This window comes from Thamnophis sirtalis, unplaced genomic scaffold (genome assembly GCF_051295495.1).
Source record: "Thamnophis sirtalis isolate CommonGarterSnake01/CBP01778 unplaced genomic scaffold, rThaSir2_p1.2 scaffold_1, whole genome shotgun sequence".
Taxonomy (NCBI): domain Eukaryota; kingdom Metazoa; phylum Chordata; class Lepidosauria; order Squamata; family Natricidae; genus Thamnophis; species Thamnophis sirtalis.
The window spans coordinates 137,600,223-137,626,731 of NW_028261381.1; the positions used below are offsets into that span (position 1 = coordinate 137,600,223).

The 26,509-nt window shown below is 37.8% G+C and overlaps 1 protein-coding gene across 5 annotated transcripts in view; it reads right to left on the minus strand.

The window, feature by feature from the left end:
• Positions 1-536: 536 nt before the first annotated feature.
• DDX24 (DEAD-box helicase 24) overlaps positions 537-26,509 on the minus strand; it is a 36,737-nt gene continuing 10,764 nt past the window's right edge. Inside the window, exons 1-10 of one of the 5 annotated variants that reach the window (XM_087725866.1) lie at positions 24,447-24,585; positions 18,449-18,582; positions 17,274-17,983; positions 15,454-15,825; positions 13,041-13,194; positions 10,270-10,785; positions 7,609-7,684; positions 6,268-6,456; positions 2,950-3,079; positions 537-904 (exon numbers count right to left, since the gene is read on the minus strand). In XM_087725866.1, coding sequence (XP_087581992.1) covers positions 675-904; positions 2,950-3,079; positions 6,268-6,456; positions 7,609-7,684; positions 10,270-10,785; positions 13,041-13,194; positions 15,454-15,825; positions 17,274-17,976 — 2,370 coding nt within the window. In that variant the 5' untranslated portion in view covers positions 17,977-17,983; positions 18,449-18,582; positions 24,447-24,585 and the 3' untranslated portion in view covers positions 537-674. Of the gene's footprint in view, positions 905-2,949; positions 3,080-6,267; positions 6,457-7,608; positions 7,685-10,269; positions 10,786-13,040; positions 13,195-15,453; positions 15,826-17,273; positions 17,984-18,448; positions 18,583-24,446; positions 24,586-26,509 lie in introns of those variants that run through there. The other 4 variants (XM_087725887.1, XM_087725879.1, XM_087725873.1 and 1 more) reach the window with 4 other exon arrangements.

A 26,509-nucleotide genomic window follows, 5' to 3' on the forward strand; every position in this document is an offset into this window, starting at 1 on the left:
AACTCTGGGAGAGTCTTTCCTAATGTAATTGAAGGACACTAAACTGGAAAAAGATTATATTTTGTGCTTATCAGCATCACTGCTTCTACATCAAAATGTATCACATGCAAATACTATTAATTAATGATGTTTTCTTTTGTGTATGCTAAATACATAACTGTCTGAGCATTAGTTGCATTGGTAAAAATCAGGTGGGTGGAAATCTTTATGCAAAGGATCAAAAACATGGTAATTGCGAGTCTTCTAGTTCAGCACTGGTAAGAACTATTATTTTTTCAATTAAGTGTTTTAAAATGCCTAAAGTTTCAATCAAGTATGCTAATATCTCATGAGACTTCAGTCTTCTTGCCCAAGATCTTGAAAGATAAGACCAAAATCTTTCAAGCTTTCACAATCTTGGAAGATCTGAGCATTTTTATGTGAATGTTTATACATATCCTTGGGCTACTGCACTAGATCTTTTGATGGTGCCCAGCACATGAAAAAGTACCAATTTCTATTTTATATATCCCCAGATGAAATGAAAACAACAGTAGCAGATTATCATAATCATTTATTCAAGAGAGATATGTGCATGAAATGAACGCTGAGTAAATCATGTCCACAAAAGGGGGAAAGAAAATGTTTCTATCTTTCATCTTCATATGTTCTGTCAATTGTTTAACATGTGTCTATTATTGTTTCTTCTTTACCTTCTTCACTTGTGCTTTTGATATAGCACTCAAGGCAGACTGAGAATGCTGGCCTGTGTAGTCAGACAGAACTAATTTCCCCGACTGGGTTGGGTATTTGGTTTTCATAAGCCCTCTAAATACTGGCTGATTGAGCAAGTGCTTAAGCTGTTTCTTCATCCCCTTCAGCATCCTGTGCTTCTCGCTCTCTTCTCGCTCAGTAAACTGGCCCCCTATAATTAAAAAGAAAAAACAGAATAACACATAAGGCCAAGTTCATTACTGAAGTCATAATTTGAATGATTAAAAATATCCCAGCCCTCAAGTAGAAACACACAATGTTCTTTCTAGTTACATATATATAACCCATATAAATTGGCAAGGCTGTAACTCAGGACTCAGGTGTATAATGATCTAATTTGACATCCCAGTTTCAATGTTCTCCATTCCTATTTAAAACAATCAGTAGGCTGCATCTGATGTTACATCTAAGTATTTTTCTCACTTAACTATAAGATGCCCAAATACAATGGCAGGGCACATATTTTTCATGTAGAGGCCCTATGGTTCAATCAAGCTTCTCTTTCACAAAGATCTCTGACAATGCAGCTGGATAACAACAGTGTCTCAGATCTGGTGTGTTAGTGCCAACCACAGAAGATAATGTTGGGTGTGATGGCAGATGAACTAGTACAAGTCAATAAACTGTATTAACATTCATGTGTGCTTTGCATCTATTCATTTGGGAAGGATCCAGAACGAAGTCTGCCTATTTATCTTAAGGCAGGGCATCATGTTTGAGAGATTGGGGTGGGGTGGGTGGAGAGGAGAAACCTTTCAGCTTCCAAGAGAGCTGCAGGAAACTTCCAACTTTCCAGAAGATTGATGGTAATATCAGTATCAGTAGAATGACAGGCCTCTGTAACACCCAAAGTGTCTCCATTTCCAGCCACAAAATCTCATAAAGTGGTTTAAAGAGCCACAGTCGTGCTGTGGTTAGAATGCAGTACTGCAGGCAACTTCTGCTGACTGCTGGCTGCCAGGTGTTTGGCAATTCAATTCTCATCGGTTCAAGGTTGACTCAGCCTTCCATCCTTCTGAGGTCAGTAAAATGAAGGCCCAGATTGTTGGGGGCAATATGCTGACTCTGTAAAATGCTAGAGAGGGCTGTAAAGCACTGGGAAGCGGTATATAAATTTAAGCGCTATTGCTAAATAACATGGTACTGCAATTTGCTAGCAAGATAGATTTTGGTAACATAATTTCCATCCATTTCTTTTTTTCTCTATGCGTATTAACAGCACAAATAGTTGTTTCCCTCCCAGAAACCTCCTGCTCCTGTTAGCACCTTTATTTTTGGAGAAAATAGAATAAAATATTGCACTACTGAATATGAGTAGTTTGCCATTGAGTACTGGTGATGAGGGGTCCTTGATGCTCTCTGAGCTTGGTTGTTTTCTTGCAGGTGTTTTATTACGCAAACTAGATTGGGTAATGAAACATCTGCAAGAAAATAACCAAGCTCAGAGAACACCAAAGAGCCCTCATTTGAACCCGGAGCTACAAATATTCTTTTAGCTTTGGTAATATGGGTTAAGTGCGCTGAAGGGGTTTTAAATTAGGGAGAGGGGGTCTTGTGTAGTTCAAAATCATCTGTCTCCTCATTATGAGAAAAAGGTGAGCAATTTCTGTCCTTGAGTCATAATAATAATTTTGCCAGTACTGCGGGGGCTGATGTCTCAAATGCAGTGATGCCACTTCTTGTCTTTTTAAGGTAGGAAATATATGAACATTGTAGTTTATGTTCTAAAATAGCATGGCACTGAATTCTCAAGCAGCTTTCCCCATCCCAAATCTCTTTTGGAAGAACATGGAAAGGGAAAGAAAATGTGGATCCTGCCTACCTGCATGATATACTAAAAACAAAATTGCAATTATGGTTGCACAACTGCAACGTCGTAACTCCAGGATACAATTGCCAAAAAGGTACTCATCTCATCTAAATAGCTCTTACCAAGTTAGAATGAAGCCTGCAGCTGAAAATTTCGTCCTTGCCCACAAATAGCTACATTTATTTTAGATCAAAAGAGACATGACCATATGGGCACCTTCTAGAATGGGAGCAAATGATAGCATAGATTTTGCATAATTTCAGAGATGCCATCATGATGCAACCAGGACTTTCAGCCATGTGGCCATTCTTTGTGACTGCATCCTGGCTAAGAGAGAAAGCATCTTTTTGGATACCTTCACACCCTGCACACTCATTCCTACTTGCCTGTTAGCTCATCATCGTCCAGATCAAGTTCAAGTGCTTCTGCAGCTTGCTGGAGCCATGAGTTTTCGTGCTTGGCTCGGCTGTTGAAATACTCAATCTTCTCAATCTGCCTTGCCAAATTCACACGCTCCTGAAACAAAGAAAAGAGGATAACTAAGCTATCAGGTTATGTGCATGTGTGAATCATACAGGGACAGAAAACGGGCACAAGAGAAAAGTATCCTAAAGCCCGGTAAAGGTGATTGAAATGGCAGAATGGAAAAGCTAGACAGAAGAACCTGGATAATGTGTAGCTTTTCTGCACTGTTATATAAAAAGAGTAACATAGTAGTTTGCTTAGCTTTATGGGTCCCAATTGTGTACTGTAATGACCTATATTATGGGTGAAAGAACTAGCAAGGTGGAATATGGGACAGTCTGATATATCTTAATTTTACAACTACAGATCTATGATAAGGCATGTATTATATAGTCTTATATAAGGCTTTATAGTATGCCTTATCATAGATCTTTAGTTGTAAAATTAAGGTATATCAGACTGCCCCATATTCCACCTTGCTAATTCATATACAACAGAACCATATACAATATCATTGAAGGATGAATGTCTAAATTATATATTTTTGTTTCAAAAAATAATTAAATGGTGATAGTTGTAAAAGTGTATAAAAGCAGGGAAATTTAGACCCAATGAAGCTGACTGCCAATTGATGCAGGATAGACTAAAAAGCTTCTTTATATCTTGCCTGAGTAACGAAAGACAATAATTATGTCTAGCTTAGAAAGCTTTTACCTGATAATTACATCAATTCATGATGAGGATAACTCTTCAGTGACTATTTGCTGCAATACCTAACTGGAATCAACAGAAACAAGGTACTCTGACTAATTGTTCTAATTGTCAGGAAATTTCTCCTTAGTTCTAGATTGCTTCTCAAAATAAGATGAAATTTCCTGACAATTAAAACAATTAATCAGTGGAACCACTTACCTCCAAAAGTTGTGAATGCTCCAACACTGGAAGTTTTTAAGAGATTGGACAACCATTTGTCTGAATGGCTGTCCAATACAATGGTTGTCCAAAAATAGTTCCTTATCAAACTGAAACGAGGCATTGAGCAGGGTGTGACAAGATTCAACCCCAAGATCTCTACTCTTCAACTTTTTTACTGATTAGTTAAAAAAAGACATGGAGAAATGGTTTATCAAATTTGCAGAGGACACAAAATTGGTGGGATAACTAATATTCCAAAAGAGGAAGATTTAAACAAAGGCGGCAGGGGTCTGAAAATGATATATTGAGATGTAACTGGGACAATATGCATTTTTTCTACTTAAGAATGTTAATCAAATGTGCAGTATAAAATGTGAAATATTTGGGATGGTAATCGTATTTCTGAAAAAGATCTTGGTCCAGAAGCTGAATACAAATTGAATACGAGTCTGTAGAGACAGTCCTCGATTTATACCCATTCATTTAGTGACTGTTCAAAGTTCATAACCGCACTGAAAAAAGTTACTTATGACTGTTTTTCGCATTTACAACTGTTGCAGCATCCCCATGGTCATGTGATCAAAATTCAGGCGCTTGGCAACTGGCGCATATTCATGACCGTTGTACTCTTTAGTAGACTTATATACCGCTTCATAGGCCTTTCAGGCCTCTCTAAGCGGTTTACAGAGAGTCAGCATATTGCCCCCAACAATCTGGGTCCTCATTTTACCCACCTCGGAAGGATGGAAGGCTGAGTCAACCCTGAGCCGGTGAGATTTGAACCGCTGACCTGCTAATCTAGCAGTAGCCTGCAGTGCTGCATTTAACCACTGCGCCACCTTGGCTCAGGGTCATGTGATCACCATGCGTAACCTTCCCAGGAGGCTTCTGACAAGCAAGGTCAATGAGAGAAGCCAGATTCGCTTAACATTTGCAAGATTCATTTAAGAACTGCAGTGATTTGCTTAACAACCATGGCAAAAAAAGGTTGTAAAATAGGGTGCAATTCATTTAACAAATGCCTTGCTTAGAATCAGAGGTTTGGGGCTCAGTTGTGGTGGTGAAGTTGAGGACCAACTGTAATGTAATGAGATGGCGGGTGAGCCAAGAAGACAAAGGGACCTTTGGTGCAGTGTTTTAACAGATTTGTTCAACAAAGAATGAATCCAATTGTCTGAGTTCCAGATTCTCTTGTTACCTTAGGTCAGTAATGGCGTCCTAAGGTAAAAGGAGATTAATTGTTCTAATTCTCAGGAAATTTATCCTCGGTTCTAGATTGCGAGCATTTTGCACTCATCTGGGCCGCAACCAGAAAGAGGAGCTGCCCAGGGGCATGCGTGTGCCAGAAAATGAACTTTTGACAAGTCTTCCAGTTTCTGGTGCGCATGCGCATGCACGGATCAGCTGGTCAGTGTGCATGTTCATGCAGGAAAATGGAAGACCAGCTCTTCCAGTTTCTGGCACTGCTGCACACACAAAGGTTAGCTGATCATTGTGTGTACATGCACGTCAGAAACCTGAAAGAGGAAAGGGTGCCGCGGCGCATGCCAGGCGACATGGCTCCACATGCCGCTTTGAGCATGCGTGCCGTAGGTTCGCCATTACGGCCTTAGGAGCAGATTCAGGACCACAGGCCATAATCACCTCACAAAAATAAACACCAAAACTACGTAACTGTTCCTATACACAGGCTCTCCAATTAAGTTCCCAAATTGAATGGAAATGACCTTTTGTTTTAAGATCTCCACGAGCCAAGAAAAGTTATGTGGTTAAATGCATAGATAAATCTGCCTACAACTCAAGAATGGACATTGAAAGTTACAAACTTAGCTGAGATGGCTAAAATATCGGCATATCTTAAAGATCACTCAAATGAGAGATATAAACAAGACTGGAAAAAATGGATTGACTATATACAAAATAAATATGGGACCAAGAAATTCCAGTTAGCCTATGCTTAAGATCAGAAATGATTTAAATTGTTTAAAGTTAGCTCAGCAAAAAGAAGCTAAGGTCAATGTAGAATGTCATTAATTTCTTTATTTCTTTTTTCTCAATAGATTTTAGACTGTGTTTGTTAAAAATCCATACCGTGTACGGGTTCTGGGAAGTCGGGGGGGGGAGGAGGATGGGGTTGGGGGGGAGGGGGGAGGGAGGGAGGGGTATACATTAGGCTAGACAAGAATTTGGTGGTAAACTAGAACTATTTTGACACACAAAAAATTGTACTTCGCTGTCTTACTGATTGAGGAATGATGAAATGTTTGTTTTAAAAGAAATAAAACTTTTGAACCGATAAATCTGAAATAAAAGTTAAATTTTACCTTGATTGCTGTCATGTATTTTGCCTCAACTGGAAAGAAAGGAAGCTCTTCGTCCTTCTTCAGCGTTTTATAAATCTTTTTAAAATTAATCAAGTCATGGGGCCCAATCAGTAGCAAGCTCAGGCCCTCATTGGCAGCTCTGGCGGTCCTGCCACTTCTGTGAACATAAAGCTCGGAAGTACGGGGAACCTGGAACAGCACGAGAGATGCAATAGTTCCACAGAGACAGGACAAAGCTTATATATAAAGACAATTCTGTAGAAGCCTTTCCAGCAGAGTTTGATGGGTTACACTATTGTAATGTGACAGCCTAAGTTCACAGAGATGCAGAGAGTACCCAAGGTCAAAAACTTCTGACTCTGTAGAACTACTCTACAATTCTATGTAACCACTGAAAAGTCATAGACCTTAACACTCTGGTACCTGTTACTAGAATGACATAGATCATTTTCTTTTTACGAAGACTTGATTCTGGAAAATTGCTGGACCACTCCTGGAATGCCACATTGAGATGGACTAATAAAGATCAGTCTTCCTCAGAATGTTCCATCTTGGAGAGAGAATATTTTATGTATAACTAGCTGATAACCCAGCATTACCTGGGTATTTATTTATAGGGGGGAAATGTATGGACCAAACGTAATTTTTAACGTTGGGGGGAAATGTCCGGACCAAACAAAATTTCTAATGTTGGATTTTTCCCCTTACTAGAGGGAGTCCCCTTGTGGAATACTGTGAAGCCGTTACCATCGCAATTCCACTGCACTGTACAGTAGAATAATTTTATGGCAGTACAGTAAAAGCCATTTTAAGGCACAACAGGCTGTATCTTAACAGAACACACACCTCAAGGGGCTTTAGGGGTGTCTTACTCCCATAGTATTTTTTTCCAGAGAGTAAGTAATCTGCATACCAAGTTTGGTTGAAATTGCTCGAGGCGTTCCAGAGTTATGCTGGAACACACACACACACACATACACACAAACCTCTTCTTTCCTTATGAAGAAGCTTAGGGTTAGGAAGCTAGGGGCAAGGGAATACAAAGGGGTTAAGTCTACCACTTGAAGATGCTTGAACCTTTAAAAGATGTATGTGAAGAGAAAATGTTATGGACAGCAACATCAAACTTCACTACCTTTCTTTCTACATGGCAATGCCTCAACTCTCAGAGATGTATATTTCTCCTCTGTCAAGTAATAGTCTAGCTTATGCATCAAATTCTCTTCCTTTTGCCATGTTAAAACTCGCAAAGAGACCATAAAATCCATCTGTTCTTTTAAAAATTGCATAAAACATAACTTGCAAGCAATAGCTGGAGAGATACACATTTTGTTTTGGTACCTGGTAATGTATGACATGCTGTACATAAGGAATATCAAGACCACGAGCAGCTACATCTGTTGTCAACAGGGGACAGCTGAAATTACAGAAGGACAGCAGCAGTTTATTAAACAGAACAGGGAGGGGGGGCTCTTTACAATGTTCTCATCCGCATTCCACCAGATGGCCAGGTGGGTTAACCCAGCAAAATAGAATCTGTGAATATGTTACAATGAAGATAAAGAGATTAAGTTAGAGCATAGTGGACCAAGACAAACAGAAGATAATCTTATAATATATGAACTGTTTTTTTTAAAAAAAACTCTGGCTGGATTCTTCTAAAATTTCACATTGAAATTTATTTCCTTAGTTTTCATGCTTCAATGCACATGCTTATTTCTAACGTTTTTTTAAATCACAATTATACTCAAAGAGATAATGCATAAAAAAGGTCTCTTATACCTTGCCCTCCCTCAACCACGCATGGCCTTGCAGTTGGATCCTTGCTAGCGGTTCAAAATTACAACTCCCATTCTCCCTAGCCACTATGCCTATTGAAAAGAATTAGAATTCAATGCATCTAGATGTGACCATATTAGGAAAAGCTAACCTATTTTTTTTTAACCCTGACCCATTTCACACTAAAGGGAGGTCTAAACATGCACATTATCCATTAACCTCCAGACAGTGACAACTTTCAATAAGGGCATATAATCATACAGAGATGTGATGAAAACAGAGAAATGATCAAATTGGAAAACTCAGTGGGCACAGGCTTACAAGTATATCAGGATGGGACAAATATTGGGAATAGAAACTCTGAAAATAGCAAATAAATAACAAATAAAAAACAAACAAACCCTAGGGTGGGCTGGAAATCTGGATCCTGTTTTTATTTTTATTTTTTTCAGAGTTTCTATTATATTAGTATCACATTCAGAAACACTTGGGGGTTTGTTAGATGAACAGAGAGGCTTGTGTTTAACAAATAAGCCAAATTCTGCTGTCAAATTACTTAACCAAAATACTTGTGAATAAATTAAAATGTATTGACTCAACACTATATCCCCTTATATTGAAACTATTCTAGGCTCTGAAGTTGAATTTCAAAATACATGAGAAATCCTGGGCTAGGTAAGGCAAGACCATAAAAAGGAAGATTCCCTCTCAGTTTACACAATGGCTTAAAATAGTTTGCTGTCTTAATAGACGAAGAAAAAAAAAGCAAATAAATCAGTCAATTGTGATGAATGAATATAATTAGCTATAAGCTATAGAATACAGCTTTAGAAAGCTAAAGCCTTTGGTGAGTAAAGTTCAATTCCTGGTGACTCCACAGGAGCATCCGTGTCGTTTCTGCAGCAACAGAACAAAATAGGTTTTGTCACGGCCTCCTTTTGGGATTGTTTTTCATTTCCTATTCTAGCCCACAGCTAGGGCATTTCCGGGTGATCTCCCAGCCAAAATCTGATCAGCTAAGGTTGGCTACTGATTCTATCAAAATGGATGAAGTGTTTTTTGATATGATGGGTGACTTTGAACTGAGAGATATTTGGTGAGAAAGAAACGCAGAGGAATATGATTTCACTTTCTTTTTTGATAAACACCAATCTCTTTCTAGGATTGATTTCATACTAATCACTAATGATTTACTTTCTAGGGTGAAGAAGACAAAGATTGCGGCTAGGTCCTTTCGGATCATAACCCAGTTTGGATGGAATTGGGAAGCGTGGTACAGGCAAGAAGGTCCTGGAGATTGAATGAAAACTTATTTAGAGATGAAGGCAGCATTTCTTAAAACAAAAATAAGAATTATTTTAAAAAGGAATATAAGGTTATTCTCTCCCAAAGGAGATTCTAGCAGCTTTTGACAGTATAGATCAGAGATGGCTAACCTCTTCCAGACTGAGTGCCCAAAGCACGCGCCCCAAAATGCAATGTGCGTGCAGCCCACTCCCCACACGCCTGCATGGCCCCCTTCCACGTGCCTCACACATGCGCAGTAGAGATCCGACAATGAGCTGGCCAGCAGGAGGCACACACACATGCATGGTGGAGCTGAACTAGGGTGACCGCTCACGTACCCACAGAGAGCGCGCTGCGTGCCACCTGTGGGCATGTGTGCCATAGGTTCGCCATCACAGGTATAGATGAATTGTCAAACTCTCTTTTTATTCTATTTACTTCATTTGTTTGTGGACAATTCCTGAGCTTTTTTATTCTCTCTCTGCTTGCTTTTATTGGGCCTAACACAAAAGTGATCCATTTTGGACAATTCCTTTTTATTAGAGAAACAAGCATATAAACTCAATTTAGCCTGTGTATGTATGTGTGTTCATGCATACATACTCACACATGTATTTTCATTGTATAAAATACATAATTATATTATTTATTCTTTACTGAATTGTTACTTTAGTTTACATTTAGAGAGCCACTTTGATGTAGTGGTTAAGGTGCTGATCTAGGAACAAAGAGACTGTAAGTTCTAGATTTGGTTTATGCATGAATGCCAGCTGTGTGAGTTTGGGCCAGTTATTCTCCCTCAGCCCAACTTACCACAGAGGGTTGTGGTGGGGAAAACAGGAGAAGGAAGGCATATTGATATAGCTCATGAACGAGCTATAATATAAAAAGAAAGCTGGGATAAAAATCTAAAACAAGAGAGAATTAAATGCTGACCTGTTCCGTTCGGCAAATCTCTCCAGATTTTTTAACCTTTGCTTCTGGTGCATGTTTGCATGAAGAGGCAGTGGATTGCAGTCCAAGATGGTCAAGAGTGCAGTGAGTCGTTTGATACAATCTATGCTGTTTGCAAAAACCATGGTTCTGCCTGGATATTGCAACAGGAAATAATAAAGATAGTAATCTTTCTCTTCTGTATCACAATGGATTCTGGTCTCTGTAAGAGTCTCCACAGTTGCTTCTTTTCTGGTCAAATCTATCACTTTGGGCTTTCCCCTGATGCCCACTTTTTGCATCAACATTTCCAGCTTGGTCTTCCTGTCGATTTTGACAGCATTTTTCTTCTGCAGAACTCTAGTGGGAGCTTGATGGATCAAAGTCAGGGTGGCAGAGAAGACAAATATCTGACGTTTTGGGTTATGCTGTGTGTCGCTCAACATTTCCAGCAACTGAGACAGCTCTAAAAAATGCCCCTTCTCCACCATCCGGTCTGCTTCATCAATCACCAGGCATCTGTCGGATGGATGAAAAACAATTTGAAAGTTTTTATACAAGGTATCTGGAAATGAAACAGCGTTCAGAAAAGCCTAATTTTCTTCCCCATAGCAGCTACAGCAGGTCCTTAGCTTGATCCATCAGGGCATTTCCAATGTTATTGCACTGATTATGTGCTCACTTATTTAAAATACTCTGAAAATAACATCATCTCATCAGATGTTATGATTATCTATCTATCTATCTATCTATCTATCTATCTATCTATCTATCTATCTATCTATCTATCTATCATCTATCTATCTATCTATCTATCTATCTATCTATCATCTATCTATCTATCATCTATCTATCTATCTATCTATCTATCTATCTATCTATCATCTATCTATCTATCATCTATCTATCTATCTATCTATCTATCTATCTATCTATCTATCTATCTATCTATCTATCTATCTATCTATCTTCTTTTCACCTATCAGCAGCTGTCAGATTATAAATGGGTTATCAATTTTTGTTGATGTTATACAGGAAATGCCCTAGAAAAGCAGAGATATATAATACAACAATGTACAGGTAGTCTCTGACTTATGACCACAACTAGGTCCAGAACTTTTGTTGCCGAGTTCTTTAAGTGAGTCACATCTAATTTTATGACCTTGTTTACAACCTTGTTTATGCTCTGGTATGGCCGTTAAGCAAATCACAGTCATCAAGTGAACCACGTGGCTGTTCAGCAAATCTGTTAATGGACTAGATTTATGCAATATACTGTACTGTGTCATAAACCGTACTGGTGTCGAACCCAAAAATTAACGTGTGTGTAGCCATCTTAGATAGCTCTATATTATACTTGTTTATTCCTTTTCTCTTTTCTTTGTCTGCATATGTAAAGGGTTTTTTTCGGGCTCATCACATTCTTTAGGTTGAGAGACAAGAGTTGATAGTGAGGATTATTTTGGTTAGGTGATATGCTTTTCCATGGGAACAGAAGCTGCTCCTGCTCCTGCTGAGAACGGAATGTGGAGTTTGAAGACACAGGGCAACGTGGATTGAGTGTTTATTGGAGAATGTGACTTTTGTGGGATGTTTCTAACTTACAATATTATGTGCTGTAATTCCGGTTTATGTCAGATACAGAATTACAACAGACTTGCCAATTTGATGCTTGCCTAAATAAAAGGAAATTTTGTTTTGGAAGATGGATTTGCCTGTTCCTTTTTAAATGGAGCTTATCACTTGGAAATCTGACATTCGGCTGAGTTCATATATTATGCTAAACAACCATCAGACCCATTGCATAACTTATTGTAACTCCAATTACAGTTAATAGCAGGACAGAAAAATATTTAAGATCCTAAGACAGGAATGAGGAAACTGGTTGCTGAACCAGTTAGCACGATCAATAATTAAAAAAAAAACACCGTGTACCTTGATACAATTAAGATTAGTTTATCAGCTATTACTTTCTGAGTAGATCCATACTTTAATTGCCACCAATTGATTACTGTAAGGCATCTGGTATGGGCTTCTTTTAAAAAGTGATTGGAAGTTGCAATGGATGCACAGTGCAGCAGCCAAACTGTTAACAAGCATATTTATTTATTAAATGTACATGTTGCCCATCTGTAAAAACCTATTCTGGCCAGTTTATTCTGGGCAGTGTTTATGTTTATCATTTAAATATAATCATTATATTTAAATCATAAATATGAAAGGCATTAAACATTAAATATGATCATAGTATCATACAATAGCCAAGTGCTTATTGAAATAATTTAAGCTGTTATTGGCCCAAAGAGTTTAGGGTTTGATTATCAGAGGGATTGCTTTTTTGGAACAATTTTCTGATTACTACAATCAATAAGAATAGCTCTGTGAAGATGTCCTTGATGTCAGAAAGCTTGAAGGATTTAAAAATAATAATAATTCACCAGGGCAATAGAAATAATTTAACCGTAACTCTCCCAATATTCACAAAGGCAAAAGCAAATTTTCATAAAACAGAAAACAATTTAGCATTTTTAAAAACACAAAACTACTTCTGCAACTGTTAATGATACAAATGCTATGAAATCACAGAGACCAATCTCCTAGTTTGATTGCAATATTATTTCATACCTACTTTAAAAATAACCTCAATTATTAATGTGACAAGTCTGAATCTCAGAGAAGAGTCTCAATGATTCTGCACAAACCATATTTTTCTTAAGACCCAGAAATATGTAAATATATCAAGAGTTTCAGCCTTGAAGAGACCCCTGTAATACCTGAGCTGCCGTAGACTGGAGAGATGGGGCTGCTTCTCCTGGATTAGCTCCCACAGGCGCCCTGGGGTTGCGATGACAATCTCTGGCTTCCTCTTCAACATCCTCTGCTGCTTTTGAGGAGCCATTCCTCCCACAAGGATGGCTGTTTTAATATCTGAAGCAAACATTTAAATGTATGAATCACTGCTCTTGCTGTTACATTCAACTCCAGAGTATTTCTAGCAGAGGAATAATGGCATTTACTTTGTGAGAAGGCACTGGGTGACGGGCAAGTAATTTTCTTGCAGCCAGCTCAGTGTTTGAAGGATATGGGGCACATCACTGGGAATTTATTTATTTATTTGTTTGTTTGTTTGTCTGTTTGACTTATATACCGCTTCATAGGGCTTTCAGCCCTCTCTAAGCGGTTTACAATTTTTTTAGCAAATTGAGTCAGCAACTTGCCCCCACAATCCGGATCCTCATTTCACCCACCTCGGAAGGATGGAAGGCTGAGTCGACCTTGAGCCGGTGAGATTTGAACTGCTGAACTGCAGATTACAGTTAGCTAAAGTGGTCTGCAGTACTGTACCCTAACCACTGCGCCACCTCGGCTCTGTCACCTTATCTTTTGCAAAAGCTTTAGGCACCCGTTTTGCTCCCCCACAATGAAAAAATCAAGCTCTCATCACATATAGAACTCAAATTAGGGGATTTTTTTCTGAGCCAATCTATATTACTTTACTTTTCAACTGAATTTCCTTTGCCATAGTTTGATTATTGATATCTTCTAAACAGATCTTTCTAGAAAACAGTTTGGTTTTACCTGTGTAAACTTGGTAAGCTCACTTTTTTCCTCTAAATCATGACTCTTTAAGAAGTTAAAAACTAGAAATGTCCACACAGGGCTGTAGAAAGTCAGCTTTTAACTTCCTCCATTGACGAAGCTGATTAATTTACCCCTACTCTTTGCTTCCTTATTTTTAACCATTTAGCAATTCATAAAAATTCATCTAATTCCATAGTCATTAAAGTTGTTCAAAAAGAGCCTTTGATGAAGAATGTTGTCAATAGTTTTTTAAAAAGCTATGTATACAACACAGAGAGTCACTTTTGTGAGATTGGTAGCCCTAAGTGTGTGATTAAAATAAATAAATAAACATTGTTCCACTCGTGTCCATGTTGATATCCTCAGTAAAAATGAGGAAGACCAGATCTACTTTTGCAAAATCTATGCTGATCGTTAATCTATGTAGAAATTCCATTTATCATCGTGTTAACTTATTCAAACATTCAATAAAAAGCTACCACATGATATGTATGTTTAAAAGATTATTTGTCAGAAAGTGTGACTGTTCTTAAATCATTTAGATCATCATTGATCAGAGTTAAAAACTATAGCACTGTCAATTTATTGCTACATGTTTCTGAATATGTCATTAAAAACATATAATAATATTTCATGGAGCAAGACAAGAGGTTTCAGACACTGCATTAACAGACAGAACTATTTATAGGGATTGCCATTAGTATTCCCTTGCAAATACTTCTAATTATACTGCTCATAAATAAATCAAGGAGATAATAGCTCAATTGTAGGCCAGGGTGTTTTACATGCCGAATTGTAGGCAATTATGGACTAATTGGAAAAATACTCTGACCCAGCATGACAGTTACCTAGTATGTTCCTCCCTGATTTAACAAGGATCAAGCTACTATACTCTACTTTGTCATAGGATCAAGAACAAAGATCTATTAACAAATTTTAACAGGTAATGAGAAATAGAAATAAACTGAAAAGCCATATAAACCTAACTTCTATCAATGCAAAAAATATACCTATGTCAGGTAACTGCTCATTCAACTTACATTTAAAATTTCTCATAAAGAGAAGACTCCACATCTGGGAGCAAACACAGCTGCAAGTGTCAGAAAGTTCCTCCCGATGTTTAAATTGACTTTCTTGTAATTTAAATCCATTATTTTCTGTCTTTAAGAGCAGCAACAAAAAAACCCCTAATTTGTTTCATTACTTGTGAATGGGCTTTTTAGAGAGTACAGACTGCATCCATATCTCAATAAATTCATGAATAAATTAATAACAATATTCTGTGTTCTGAAGAGGCTTCGTTTTTTGCTAGTCAGGTTCAGCGAAGGAAGCCAGCAAGACAGCAATATCTCAACTAATATTGAAAGCTTTAGTTTGCTATATTTCTAGAGACTAAACAGACAAACTGATCAAATTCCAAGCATATGTTCACAGCAAAAAAAAATTATATATTTTTTAAACAGCCAGGATCCTCTCAGAAAGCTGGAACTGCATTCCGTATCATATTCTATACTTTTCCTGGAGGGAAGGGAAAAAGAGTTCTGCAGAAAAATTAAATATTAGGATAAGAAACCTGAAGCAATATTCTAGTAGGTGGAGACATACCTGTGAACTTGGCCACTGCATCAATATGATGCTTTACTTGGACAGCCAGTTCCCTTGTAGGAGTCAAGACCAATCCCAGAAGAGGATTGTTTTTATCTTTAACAGAATTCTGTTTTGGGGAACCCACATCAAATCCTGGATCTTGTAATAACTCCATGGAGTTTACTGCCACAGACCCATTGTCATCTGCAGAAGCATTAGTTTCATCTGTATCTGAATTTAGTCTCGTTTCTTCACTTGTCTGCTGCTTTGCCATTTCATCTTCACTGTCCGCTGCTTCTTCAAACGTGCCGCTTGTCATGTTTTCTGAGCTGTACCACTGTAGAATGGAATGGATCACCGGAATGGCAAAAGCAAGAGTTTTTCCACTCCCTAAAATGCACACAAACACCAAAATTAGGACATATGGGAATCCAGCATTATGCCTTAACATACAGATTGTCCCTTGGAACCACAATTGCTATTACATAATTCACCCAAAGGATCTTTCTGATCTTTTTACTTATTGAAGACATTATAAAAGGAAAAGTCTACTTTTGTGTAGTCAATGACCAGGCTGTGAGATGCTATGTTTAGAACAGGATGTAACGTAATATTTAATTCATTAAATACATTAATAAAGTACATGTCATTTGTTGAATAAAGGCCATTCAACTTCTTCTATCAAGGTTAAAAAGACTTGAATGAATAATCTTTTTTTTTTATAAAAAAAAGTAAGCTCCATGTTGTAGATCCCTAGGCTGTGAAAGGGAGCATGAATAAAAGGAGACTATTAATTTCACTTAAGTCCTTAGACAACTTATCAGTTACAGCAGGAAATAGAATAGCATCAGTTTGATTAGTTTGTATTGATTGGTAATTATTATTTGAGAATTTTAGGAACTTTCTTTTGATCAATAATGAAGCACATCAAAGAAACTACCTTGCATTCTAAGGTTGTGTCAGCCTTTCCAGGTAAGCCAGAAAAAAATTATTAATGTCAGGGTTACAAGTAACACCCCTAATGAAAGAAGACTCAGAGGCCTGAGTTTCCTCAAAGTTCCATTTTATTAGAGATGTCATATTGGCACATCTGGGAAAATCCGAATCTGAAAGTTTCCAGGTTCCCCACCCAAATGAAAGTTCAAGTCTGCCTAGCACCCACATGATGCTTCATCACATGATCCAATCAGGCATCATCCAAACTGGAGATGCCTCCCAGTCACCCCATTTCAGCTGCATGGCCAGTCGACCTTGACTTTCTGAGAAAGAATTATATTATGGCTACATAGCACCCACTCTCTGTATAATCCCCCCTCCCATTTTCCCACACTAGAAAATGTGACGACAGGCCTGAAGTCCAAAAGTAGAACATGGCTTCCAGGTTTGACAATTACTGTTTTTTTGTTAGGGGACCAGTATGTGCCAAAGCAGCACAAACTATTGCGCTGTGTAAACCTGCTAACAACAGATAGAATTATGCACAAAACCAAAAACAAAATCAGTTTTTGTTCCCAAGCAACCCAAATTTTGTTATGAGGGCTACATTCTGTTACTTGAACAAGGTTACACACTACACCTATTTTGCCAGTGATGGAAATGGATAAAGTAGATCACTGCAGTCCTTACCATTGATTTCACCCTCTCCAGTTTCTTAAGGCTCTGTTTGAATATTTTCAAAGTTAACTCTACATTCCCAAACAAAAAAAGAATGAGTCTTCACACTTTTGCTGGGCATTTGTCAATTCACCAAATACAAAATCTAGAACAGTAGAATTGAGTACACACAAAAACAGTATTTTTACTATTTGTATTTCCATGCTTTATAGTATGGGGCATACCTGTTTCAGCAGCACCAAGGATATCCATGCTATCTCGAATTGCAGATGGTAGAGTTAGTGCTTGGATGGGAGTTGGTGTACTGAACCCCAATTCACTCAATGCCAAAAGGACAGGTTTAGGAACAAAGAGGCTCTTCCATGCAGAAACATCCGTTTTGTGATCTGATTTTGTGGATAAGACTTTGGCTGCCCAGTTATTAGCTTTTTTGGAAGCTCCAGTTGGTTCAAGAACATTTTGAAGAGAACGTGGTTTCTTCTTTTTCCCTTTCTTCTTTTTTTTGGGGAGGTTTCTTTCTAGGCCTGTGACCTCCATTGGCTCATAATCATCTTGCTCATACTCAACAAGGGCTTTTTCACGACTGGCATCCTGTTGGATTACTTTTTCCTCTACTTCAAGTTCCTCTTTCTTCCTTTCTCCATGTTCTATTTTTTTTCCTTTTTTTCTCTTTTTGGGGGGAGTGGCTGGACATAGTTTTTCAAGATCTTCATCATTACGTTTTCTTTTTGCAGCTTTTTCTTCTCCCTCTTTCAAGGAAGACACCAGTTTGTAATTGGCAAGTTCTTCAAAACATATTATGCCTCCAAGCTGTTCATCTGCAAAGAGATTTGGGTCGATCTCAATGGGTTTCCATTGCCCTGTGACTTTGATGCCTCTTTGTTTCGGTTTAGATGATGCTTTAAACTTGTTTCTTTTAGGCTTCATAATGGACCTTTAAACAAAGGAAAAGAGAAACACTGAAAGTAAGGCTAGGAGTTTATAACCAAGCCAGACAGCTGAAGATGATTGAATTACTGTCCCATCAATATGGAATTTTCATTCAAGAGTCTTTATCCTATCTGTCAGACTGCCACATCTCAATCTGTCAGAAATTACTCAACGTGGCAAAGCTAGAAAAGAATATTTACTACATGTTCAGATGAAACCAGTGAGCTAAACTGCTCCCCATCAATGTGGATAATCTCTTTATATTCACAGTAATTAATTATTAATTATAACAGATATTTAGTTTGGGGTTTTTTTTGCTTTTCAGTTTTGAAGCTGTGTGACTGTTGTTTGCAGCCAGCATTTCTGCCTTAAGAAATGCAATCTCCCTGTATAATCACGACATTTTCCTATTTAAGAGTGTTCCTTACTAAAGGGTTAGTTTAAAAAGTAAGGAATTAAAAGTACTCACTAGTAACATCTAGTTGATTTCTCCTATATGGAAGTGGAATTTAAGACATAGAACCTTTTTTTTTCTCCAGACGAGTTTTATGTGTCCTCTGAAACTCTTGCACTCATGCTGGGATCAGATAAGGAACAACAATGCTGGAAAAATATTCACAGATGGCAGCTTTGATTAAAATCTATCTTAGCTATGCAGTATGATTTGTCTTAATTAAGCAATTCATGTCTTCAATTATAAATGCAGGGCTAAATATGATGAGGTTGAAGTACAAATATTCATTCTGCTAGTTCATTTTGGAAAAATAGCAAAATATGTGTTCCCATCTTAGGTTTTCATAATAGGAGACAGTTTAAAACTTACAAGCTTAAAAAAAGCCATTCATTTTTCTGGTTAACTATTCAGCATAATTCCCATTTCTTTAGCAACTTTCAGACTCTTTTCCTGCCTAAATACAGGATTGCCATATGAATACAGATTTGAATAAGACGTATTGAATAAACCATGGATGCAACCTTGTTCATTATCGTTTCACTCTAAATTACATATTTCACATGTAATCCCTCACATCATTCTTCACCATTGGGTATGCGTTCCCAATGAGACTTCAGTTTTTCCATTTCTGTGTGAACCCAAATACAGACAGGAGTTTGTCAGCTCTATTTTAAAATATCTTGATTTAACTGAGGATTTTCTACATACAACTCATGTCCACTTCTTGACCTATGGTACTCCCTTATAATAAACATTATCCGCTTAGTTAAATATAATTTCTAGATACACAAATGCTGGGAACAGGTAAATACATAATAGTTTTAAGCTATTTTTGAGCTTGTTATTGACATCTCAATAGCTATTATTAAAAGCAGAATATTAGATATTAGATGCAATTAGATCTAATACTATATTAGATACAACCACGTACAGATATTCCTTGACTTATAACTGCAATTGAGCTCAAAATTTCTGTTGCTAAGCAAGATAGTTGTTAACTGAATTTTGTGCCATTGCGCAACTGTTCTTGCACAATTGTTAAGTGAATCACTGCAACTGCTAAGTTAATACAATGGTTGTTAAGTAAATCTGGCTTTCCCATTGATTTTGCTTGTCAGAAGGTTGCAAAGGATGATCACATGACCCCGGGACACTGCAACTGTCATAATTGAGTCAATTGCTAAGTGTCTGAATTTTGATCATGTGACCATGGGGATGCTGTAACAGTCGTATATGTGAAAAACAGTCATAAGGCATTGTTTTTCAGTGCCGTTTTAAATTCAAACGGTCACTAAACAAACTATTGTAAGTCAAGGACGGCCTATAGTTCCCTCACAAGAAAAGAACTATCATCAGTTTAACTATTTTCATCTAAAAAATAAAGCATAGCTCAAATACATTCATAATATGTGCCTACATATAGCATAGCATTCAACACTATAGTACTACGGATAAAAGTCCCAGTATTTAAAGTAGTTGAAAAAAGAAGGATTGCAAACTGCAGTCTTTTTTTCCTACTTTAACTTTAGTGCCAATGCTTAAAGAGAATAATGTTATGTAAGGCACCAATCTAGAAACTGGGAGATTGATTTCTAGTGCTGCCTCAGGCATGAAGCCAGCCAGTTGAGTGACCTTGGCCTAATCAGTCCCTCTTAGGTCTTAAAAAAGAGGCAATGGCAATTTTTTCCCCAAAAATCTTGCCAAGAAGAAAGCAAGAAGTAGGACAGGCAATTCCCAGCAGTCAACACTGATTTGAAGGCAACAACAACAACAAATTCTAGAGCCAGTTTGATGCAATGATTAAGATATCAGGCTAGAAACCCAGATACCATGAATTCTAATCCCACCTTAGCCATGAAAGCCAGCTGGGTGATCAGTCACTCTTTCTTAGTCCAGCCCACCTCACAGGGCTGTTGTGGGGCAAAAGGGAGGAGGAAGATAAATTAGACATGTTCACTGCCTTAAGTAAAATTTGTAAAAATAAAGGTGGGAAATGAATAAATAAATAGCAAGAGATCTTGAGTTCTAATCCTGCCTTAAGCACAATGTCAGCTGGGTGACCATCACTCACTCTCAGTCCTACGAAGCAGGCCATGGCAGACCACTTCTAAAATCTTTCTAAGAAACCTTTCTGCAGAGACTGCAGGTAGTTGCAAGGAGTCAACACTGACTTGACCTACACAGAGACGTGACCCGTCAAAACCGCACTCGACTAAGCCGCGCCCGATTAAACCGCTGATGTCATCAACAGGGCGACAACAGCCAGCGTGGAGAAAGAAGGGCGCTTTAAATAGCGCTTTGAAAGCAAGCCGATTCAACTTAAGGTAAGGGTTAGGGTTAGGGTTAGGTTTAGGGTTAGGTTAAGGGTTAGGATTAGGTTTAGGGTTAGGGTTAGATTAAGGGTTAGGTTTAGAATTAGGTTTAGGATTAGGTTTAGGGGGGTTAGGTTTAGGGGTTAATTTTAGGTTTAGGGTTTACAGCGTGCTTCTGTCTCCGCGCTGTTGTCGCCCTGTTGATGACGTCAGCTACGCGGTTTAGTCAGAAGCGGTTTAGTCGAGCGCAGTTTTGTGGTGGAACCCACAGAGAAACCCTAATGCAGGCTAGGCAATCTACAAGATGAAGGACTATGTGCAATCATAAAGGCACTTTAAGGTTGAATAATTAATGTGGCATAAATATATTTGAAATATATGGATAAATAAATAAAACCCCAGAACATTGTTCGCCTGCCCAATTGTGGGTTTCAAATTTTAATGGTGGAATGCCTCCAAATCAGTGGCACATCGTTTGTCAATTTGAAATGGTAACTACAGAAACCATAGTATCAATTCTAAAACAGACTTAACAGAGGATGTTTTTTCCCCCATAAAGACAACCCTTCTCCCAGGACAGGACAAATAAAAAAAAATCTACATTTTATTTTGTATCACTGCTCTGTGACAATAAAACTTTGCAAAACTTGTCAGTAAAACTTTGCAAATCACTCCTCTAAATCAAATGATTTCAGAATGCTAATATTAAATGTCAAACTTGTAAAATGAAGAGAGCTACAAAGCTACCTAGAGAAACATTGGTCTTTCCTTTTCCTTTTCCATATGCACAAGTCATCCTCAACTTTTGATCACAACTGAGCCCAAAATTTCTGCTGCTAAGCAAGGCAGTTCTTAAGTGCATTTGTTTCATTTTATGACATTTTTGCCACAGTTGTTAAATGAATCACTGCAGTTAAGTGAATCGCATGATCCCAGGATCCCCATCTGTCATAAATTCTTGGCAGTTGCCACCTGGCTGAATTTTGATCACATGATCATGGGGATGCTGCAACAACTGCAGGTGTGAAAACTGGTCATAAGTTACTTTTTTCGGTGCTGTTATAATTGTAACAGTTACTAAATGAATAGTTGTAAGTCAAGGAGTACCTGTACATATTATGAACAGAAATTATAGTTTATCTTTAACAATACTGAAAGTCCAGTTTTTAAAAATGTAATAACTACTGGAGCTGTATTGTTAATAATTCTCTTAGGAAGAAGAAAAAAAATCTGTCCTATGAATACTCCTACTTCAACAGGCCTCAATATGGCCCTCATATGCCTATGTTTTCGTCTTTGTTTTTGAACATTTGGTTCTGCATATTTTGTTCTGTACAGCAATCTCCTCAATTTTGGTCTCAGTTGTAAATTTTTAATTGCAGGCATTATTCGCATACAACTTATATAATTACTGGCAACTGTACCCTGGTCTAAGGATTTAAAAGTTTGTGGGAAGCAATGAACTGAGATTTTAAAAAAAACCAGTAGAAAAGGAATACTTTTAAAGTATGCATATCAATTACACAGATAGAAGTTGGAAGAAATATGTTTGGAATATATTCCCTTATAAAAGGGATTTTATAGACCAGTATAAATATACTAAATACCAATCAAATATTAGTGAAAATTAAAAAGGAATTCACAGCAAGTAGAACAATATAAATTTTATAGCTAGATAAAATAACTATTTACGTTGGCAACTGTAAAACTAACAGGATTTCTCTAGTATGCCAAGCAATGATTTGGCTATGGTTTACTGAATAATGCATAATTGGCTAATTTCACCAACCTAAGCCATAAACCAAAATGAATGGAGTTATATAACTTACCAAACCTCATCATACTTGACTGTGTATTCAGTCGTTAACTTCTTAGTTTTTAATATATTATTCATTTTCATTTTTATTCTGCCTCTTCTCCCCAGAATACCCAGTATCATGCATTGCTACTTCCAACTTTATTTTCATAACATCATTCTAAGATGGTGTATGTATGTATGATTCTCCTAACAACATTTATTAAACATCATGGCTGAGTGAAGAGTTGAATTTAGGTCTCCTACACTGATAATGTCCTCATCAGGAAGTGGCTTTTAACATTTGAGATTGCTGTGTGATTGTTTGCAGTTACAACATGTTATGAATAAAAGAAACTCTAACACCTGAAAGTAAAGGTGATAGGTCTAACTCTTGTCACTGCAAACAATGAAACATATCTTGAAAAAAATTTTAAAGGCTGTGCTTTTTGGGATATCCTCCCCTGACTGAGGTGGGTAGATATTTTACAACTTCAAAGTTCTATTGTAAAAATTTAATGTACTTTAATCCAGGATTCATTTGTCAGAATAATAATAAAACCTCTGGAATCTTCAGAAGCAGGAGGTGGAGGCACATCCTTCCTCTCCTGTTGCTTCCTTGAAACTGATAAAAATGATGGTCTTTAATCAACCTCCCCCCCCTCTTTAGACTTATCCAATCTTTTTTAAAAACTGTTCATATTAGTGGGTGCTACTGATTGCATGGTACTGCACGTACTGTGTAAAGAAACCTTTTCTTTTTGCCTGTTCTAATCTTCTTCCAATCAGTTTTAGAGGATTTTTCTCCTCCCAGAGAAGGAGACAAATTTCTCCCCGTCCATTTTCTTCATGTCATGCAGAGTTTTATACATTTCAAATTAAACTGTCTCAATCATCTCCGGTAATATTGAACTGCAAACTAGGGCATACAAAACTTTTGCTAGACCAATTCTTGAATACAGCTCATCTGTCTGGAACCCGCACTGCATCGAACACCACTCCTCTGCTCCCAACAGAATAGCTTATGCCACCAGACTTGAAATTTTGAGCTTAGACAACTTAGAACTACATCATCCTAAACGTAGTACATAAAATTATCTGCTACAATGTCCTACCTGTAAATGAATACTTCAGCTTCAACCACAACAACACACAGCACACAATAGATACAAACTTATGGTAAACCGCTCCAAACTTGATTACAGAAAATACGACTTCAGTAACAGAGTTGTCAATGTCTGGAATGAACTACCTGACTCAGTGATTTCTTCCCCAAATCCCCAAAACTTCAACCTTAGACTGTCTACTGTCAACCTCACCCCATTCCTAAGAGGTCTTTAAGGGGGTGCATAAGCGCAACAGCGTGCCTACTGTCCCTGTCCTAATATTCCCTTGTATTCGTATTCATTTCATGTATTCATAATCATGTTTATACTTACATCTGTTATCTAATTCATGCTTGACGAAATAAAATAAAATAAATCAAATAAATCAAATTAGAATCCCCCACCCCACAAACCCCGCTATCACTTTGGTCACCCGTAAATCTCCCCGGGTGATTTTGAGCCAGTTACAATACCTTAGCCTAACTTCCGAAAATGCCTACTGACAAGATAGCATACGAGATTGGCGTTCATAAGGCAAAGCGTGAATTCCATCCCGAGGCTTATAAAAGATCGGTATTTAAGTAGAAATCAATGTGTTTAGGGATGAAGCCTTATAACGCGGCTTCATAACACGTGGAATACAGCTTCAGCAACATGATCAGGAAAAGGAAAAAAACTAGGACGATTCTTCTATTACTCTATCCGCCTGCACCACCCGCCACATTTGTAGCTTTTTCCCCCCGTATCCTTTTAACTATCTCCGATCGGATAATAACCCTCTCTCCCCCATGTTCCTTTACCCGTTCAGGTGCTTCAGATCGTTTACGGGGCAAAAAGCCGTTCAAAAGGCATTTACACTCTATCGCAGATTCCGCCGAACTCTACTGCTTTCCCGGAAAACTGTACCACGTGGAGGCCTTTCGGGAGCGTCCATGACAGACTGACGTCATCATCCGGCGCCCACAGATTCTAAAGCCTGATTAAAAGCGGTGTCATTTCCTTTGCAATAAAGCAGAGGTCTTCAAACTTGGCAACTTTAAGACTTGTGGACTTCAACTCCCAGAATTCTCCAACCAGTTCCCAGAATTCTGGGAGTTGAAGTCCACAAGTCTTAACGTTGCCAAGTTTGAGGACCTCTGCAATAAAGGCTGCAGCATCTTGTATAATTTTTATAATTTTTATTATTGTTGTTGTTATCGTCGTCTCATTATTACTGTTACTATTATTATTCCCACCTATCACCACCGGTCCCTGCATTGGTAATATGAGTGATCAACAAGAGATTCGTTGATTTTAAAGCGTGAAATGAGAAGGAAGGAACAATCTGAGTTGGATGAGGTTTTTTTATTTACAGCGCTTATAACATCATATCATTTTCTCTTCTGTGATTGAAGGCTCTTGAGAGTTGATCTTGGCAAAGAAAAGATGATGGTGGTTTTTGAGTTATGTATGAAGACAGGCAGATGGCTGAAACAGCTTCTCTTTCAATGTGACACACAGGCAGAGACTGCAAACAAGAGATTTTTGACAAAGGGAAGGTGGGGCCAAAATTACTGCTATAATAAAGTTGATTATTTCTTTTGTCATACTAAATGGCTGCCCATCTTCCAGACAAGTGACTCTGGATGGCATACAAGAACGCTAAAAACAATGCAGTATTTACAAACTACAAAAACATATTATTTTTATTAAACATGAAGAATTAGAAAAGGCATAAAACTATATATATATATATATATATATATATATATATATATATATATATATATATATATATATATATATATATATATATATATATATATATATATATATATATATATATATATATATATATATATATATATATATATATTGAGTGAAGAGCAGGGGTTAATGACATTGGAGCCATCTCATTATTTCACCAATTCCCTAGGATCTTTAGGCCTAATGACACTGCCAGGGGCTTCTAGAAAATTAAAAGGAATGAGGCCATCCTCGCTTAGAGAGAAGAATGTTCCATAAAGCCGGGGCAACAGCAGAAAAGGCCTATCACCTCGGATTTGCAATCTGTCAGCTCCCTGACAGGACTCATAATATGCCCTCTCTGCTAGATCTGGCAGATGTAAGCAGGAGGGGAGACAGTCTCTTAAATAACCAGGTCCTTTGCCATGTGGGGCTTTAAAGGTCCTAATCGGCACCTTGAATTGGATCCAAAAACAGACTGCTAACCAATGCAGCCTTGGAGCAGAGGTGTAATATGTTCTTTTGGAAACACACAACTGCCTGTGCTGCTGCATTCTGTACCAGCTCTATAAGCTTCTACATTCTTTTCAAGAGCAGCTCCATGTAGAACATATCACATTAGAATGCATTATAGTAGTCCAACTGGAGGTGACTCTTGAGTAGAGGCCACCGAATGGGCACAAATTAACCCACAATACATTAAGTAAAAGCCCTTCTAGACAGAACTGTTGGCTCTTTGAGCAGGAGTTGTGAGTCTAAGGGAAGCAGATTGTATAAAGAGTGTGGGGCATCACTAGAGATGGTATAGTACTAGAACCGATGAGCCCCAAAGCCACTCAGGGTTCAGCTGGAGCATGTTCTTCTTCTTTCAGAGTCTCACAGCATCCATTAGATGTCCACAGTACCACTTAATTGCAAGGGGCAAAGATATATAAATAGGTGTCAGCAGCATACTGTTGATACTTCAGCCCCTGACAACTGATGAGCTCACCCATTGGCCTCATGTAGATTTGAATAGGAGTTTGAGAGCAGCAACTCTTGCAGATCCTGCAAAGTTGGAGATGAAGTTGGGAGCTCTCCCATAGTTACCACCAACTGGAATTGACCCCAAAGGGCAAACCAGCACAATGCTGTGTTG